Here is a 3,433-nt window from a genome sequence, read left to right on the forward strand (position 1 = left end):
GCAGCTGCTTGATGTTGTTCACCACGATGCAGAGCTGGAGGACGTGGGTCTGCTTCAGTGTGTCCCATGCCACCTGTGCATGCCCTGCTAGCTCCACCCCTATCCTCATCCCCATCCCACCCTCTCCCCATCCCTCTCCCCCTGCTCACGCCCTTTCCCTCCCCATTGTCCAGGATTATGGCTATTGGAGTCAGCAGGTCCCCATGAAAGCCAGACCCAGCATGTCAGCTGGGTGCTCAGCAGCTCATGTCCCTCTTTGCCCAGAAACTATGGCCAAATCCTGCCTCTCCCCCAGCAGTGGCCCCTGCCCCAGTACCAACCCTGTTGGCCGCTTCGCCCTCGCTCAGCGACAGAGCCTCAGCCCTCTCCTTGACGAGCCGGCAGTACATCAGGGCAATTTTGCACATGTCCTGCAGGACAGAGAAGATGACAATGGGGCTGAGCCAGCCAGCGTGGGGACCACCGTGGGGCCGGGGAGCCCTGCCACATCAGTGTGGGACACGGGCCCCATGCATTGTCAACTGTCTCCAAGAGCAGGAGAGGAGATGCCCACGAGCGCGGCATCTGTACAAACCTCCACGAGCTTCACCATGATCATGAAGGCTTCCTCGGGGTCTGGCCAGCTGAGCTGCTGCCAGGTCTTCACGATCTGGGCGTAGCAGGTGGACAGGTCAACGGTGGACGTGCTGTGCTTGTTGTGCTCCCCAAAGGGCGTCAGCTGAGAAGGCAGAGAAAGTAAATGCTTGTGCGCAGAGAAGCCACCCCAGACAGGAGAGTGGCTGCTTTACTCTGGGGCTCTCTGGCCCATCACCAGCTCCGTAAATCCCAATGTCATCACCCCGTCGCTTCCGAGAGTGGAGGACGTGAGGATGGATGGAGCAGCCTGAGCTCCCAGCATCAGGCTGCTCTCCATGATACTCCAAGCCAGCGTTGCTGGACCACATTGAAGAACGGGGCAAGGAGCCCGCAGCTCCATGGCTGCCTTCCCTCCCCTCTTCCTGTGGGTCGAAGCGAAGGGGATTCTCAAAGTGTGGCCCAAATGCAGGCTCATCAACTTACTCAGGCTGCCAGGGAGCAGGGAGGGAAGGAGCATGGGGGTGTGGTGTGGGGCCAGGGTGGGATCCATGGATCCAGGAGAACACAAGCTTTGTTTTGCATTTGGGAGAGCAACCAGCCCACTCCTGGGCTGCAAGAAGCCCTGAGGGTGGTCTTGATGCTGTGAGCCACGTACAACAGCGAGGTGTGGAGGGAGCTGGCAAGTCCCCAAAGAATGGAAGGAGATGTTCTCCTCGGCGGGTTACCTGGTCCATCTGGACGGCTCTCTGTGCCCTCTCCAGCGCAATGGTGTAGGCCTTCTGCAGCCACTGGGGCACAGCTTCCTTGAACCACTGGTGGAAATTGCTCAGAGCCAGAGGTCCATCCCTGTGGATGAAGGCACCAGCTCAGAGCACCAGCGTGGGGCCACACGCCCTCCTTGCTCTCTCATGCAAGAAACTGCCCCGAGGCAGAGGCAGCAGTAGCACCATGCTAGGGAGAAACCTCCCCTCGTCTGGAAGCTGAGGTCTCCATCAACCCCACTCAGAGACAAGCCTATGACCCTCCTGGTGATGCTCACATCGACACCAGACACCAACAGTCTGGTCCATCTTGTGTGTGATTAGTGATGTAAGTGAATGGGAAAGATTTGGAGCTCCTCCCAGTTAACTGCTTGTTTCGGCGCCTCCCCTCTCTCCAGACTGGGTCCGGTACCTGTTTGGGAGGAAGTCCTTCATCCGATAGAGCTCCTGCAGGTTCATGTAGAGCTGGAAAAGGCTCTCGGCCGTGGGCTTGGACATGCTGCTGTCCACCTCACGCAGCTCCTCCTGGACGTGCTCTGCGACCTGGCAGTGAGCAAGGGAAGGGTGGACAGTTGTTAGTGAGGGTCTGGCAGGGAAGACTTGGTCTGCTAAGGGGACTCCTCTTCCTTTTGGGTGGTATTTCGGGAGATACACTGGGTCAAATAAGCAGATGATAGTCACTTTATGGGCACAAAGGGAAAGATGGAGCTTCCTTGGCTTGCTCCCTTCTCCAGGCTTGCAACAACCAGTTGCCACCTGAAGAGTGGCCCAAAACCTCAGCCTGGCTCTAGACCCCACGAGTGCAGAGCAGCCCAGGCTTGCTCACCAGGCTCTCCAGCTCCAGGTAGGCGATGAAGAAAAGATTCAACTTCAAGGTGCTGCAAGAGAGAAACGGGGAGTCAGGAGCCTGCCAGCCTCGGCCTCAGCCCAACAAACCCTCCCAGGCCGGGTCCTTGCCGTTAGGGCAAGCGCAGCACAGCAATAAGAGGCAGAGATGGAACCACGGGTGCTATCTGTGGAGCCCAGGAGCCAAGGAATGAGGCATCAATGTGCTCTGTTGCTCCTGACCCCAGGGAAGGTGGATGAGGTGGGGTCAAGCTCCGGAACCTACCTGATGAAGAATTTATTCCAGATTTTCTGGCACTGCTGGAGATCTCCTATCACCTCCAGGAGGAGTCTGGATAAGGCTTTGCCATTCTCCTCCATGCTCTACAAAGGAAGGAACAGCTTGTTTCGGATGCTCAGTGATTTTGAGATGACCTGGGCTCTGTTCTGATCTGATTTGTTTCTATGATTTGTTCTCACGCTATGTCAGTCTACCATTGCCCACATTAGGGTAACAAGAAGCTGTCAGCAACACCCACTCTCACCCTGTGCTGGGCTGGGGACCACCTCCTGAACCCTGCACCAAGGCCTTAAGCTTCCACGCACCTCGGCAGCTGCAGGTAACATGGCTCACGATATTTTTGAGCTGGAAACCCAAATGCCTTGACTTTCTGACTGATCAGAAAACTGAAGGTTCCTCATCTCCATCTTGTCTTCCCACTTGAGCCTCCCAACCCAAGCCCAGCAAATTCCTTCTTATAATGTCAGAGAGGCAGAGATGGGAACTGACCTTCACCATGGGCTTGAGGTGCTGCTTCTTCATATGAAACCATTCGGTAGTGCCTGACTGCAAGAGAGGAGTCCTGGTGTGATGCCAGGGAAGGAGGGGGAGCAAAGCCAGCTCTGTCACGTCCTTCACTCTCCCTGTCCTCTCGGTGTGGTCAAGAGTCAGCTTCATGTGGTGGGAACCACAGGCTGGGACCACCGGGTTGAAGGGTTGCAGGTATTTTTAACCCCCGTGGCGGAACTATTTGGCTTTGCTGAGGGGTGGGCATGGCCCGGGGGATGGGTGGGAAGGAAGAGCCACAGGGTCCCACCTCCCCGGGGCTGGGACTGGTGAGACTCCTGGTCCCACTACCTTCAGTGCTGTGGAGACCATCTGGGGGAGGTCGGGGCTGAGCGTGCACAGCTCGTGGAAAGCTTTCATCTTGCACATCTGAACCAGGACCCTGCAAAGCAAGAACCTCGAGTGAAACCCAGCACCAGCCCAT

The 3,433-nt window shown here is 56.9% G+C and overlaps 1 protein-coding gene across 1 annotated transcript in view; it reads right to left on the reverse strand.

Annotated features, from left to right (window-relative positions):
- The window catches only part of UNC13D (unc-13 homolog D (C. elegans)), a gene marked incomplete at both ends in the record, with an annotated part of 5,433 nt that extends 2,042 nt beyond the window's left edge, over window positions 1–3,391 (reverse strand). The window contains 9 exons of the mRNA XM_010131801.1: window positions 4–34; window positions 321–410; window positions 575–718; window positions 1,302–1,422; window positions 1,750–1,880; window positions 2,164–2,215; window positions 2,449–2,546; window positions 2,953–3,009; window positions 3,301–3,391. Of these exons, the coding sequence (XP_010130103.1) occupies window positions 4–34; window positions 321–410; window positions 575–718; window positions 1,302–1,422; window positions 1,750–1,880; window positions 2,164–2,215; window positions 2,449–2,546; window positions 2,953–3,009; window positions 3,301–3,391 (815 nt within the window). The remainder of the gene's footprint in view (window positions 1–3; window positions 35–320; window positions 411–574; window positions 719–1,301; window positions 1,423–1,749; window positions 1,881–2,163; window positions 2,216–2,448; window positions 2,547–2,952; window positions 3,010–3,300) is intronic.
- Window positions 3,392–3,433: the final 42 nt, after the last annotated feature.

Source organism: Buceros rhinoceros, unplaced genomic scaffold, assembly GCF_000710305.1.
Source record: "Buceros rhinoceros silvestris isolate BGI_N320 unplaced genomic scaffold, ASM71030v1 scaffold45702, whole genome shotgun sequence".
NCBI classification, from domain to species: domain Eukaryota; kingdom Metazoa; phylum Chordata; class Aves; order Bucerotiformes; family Bucerotidae; genus Buceros; species Buceros rhinoceros.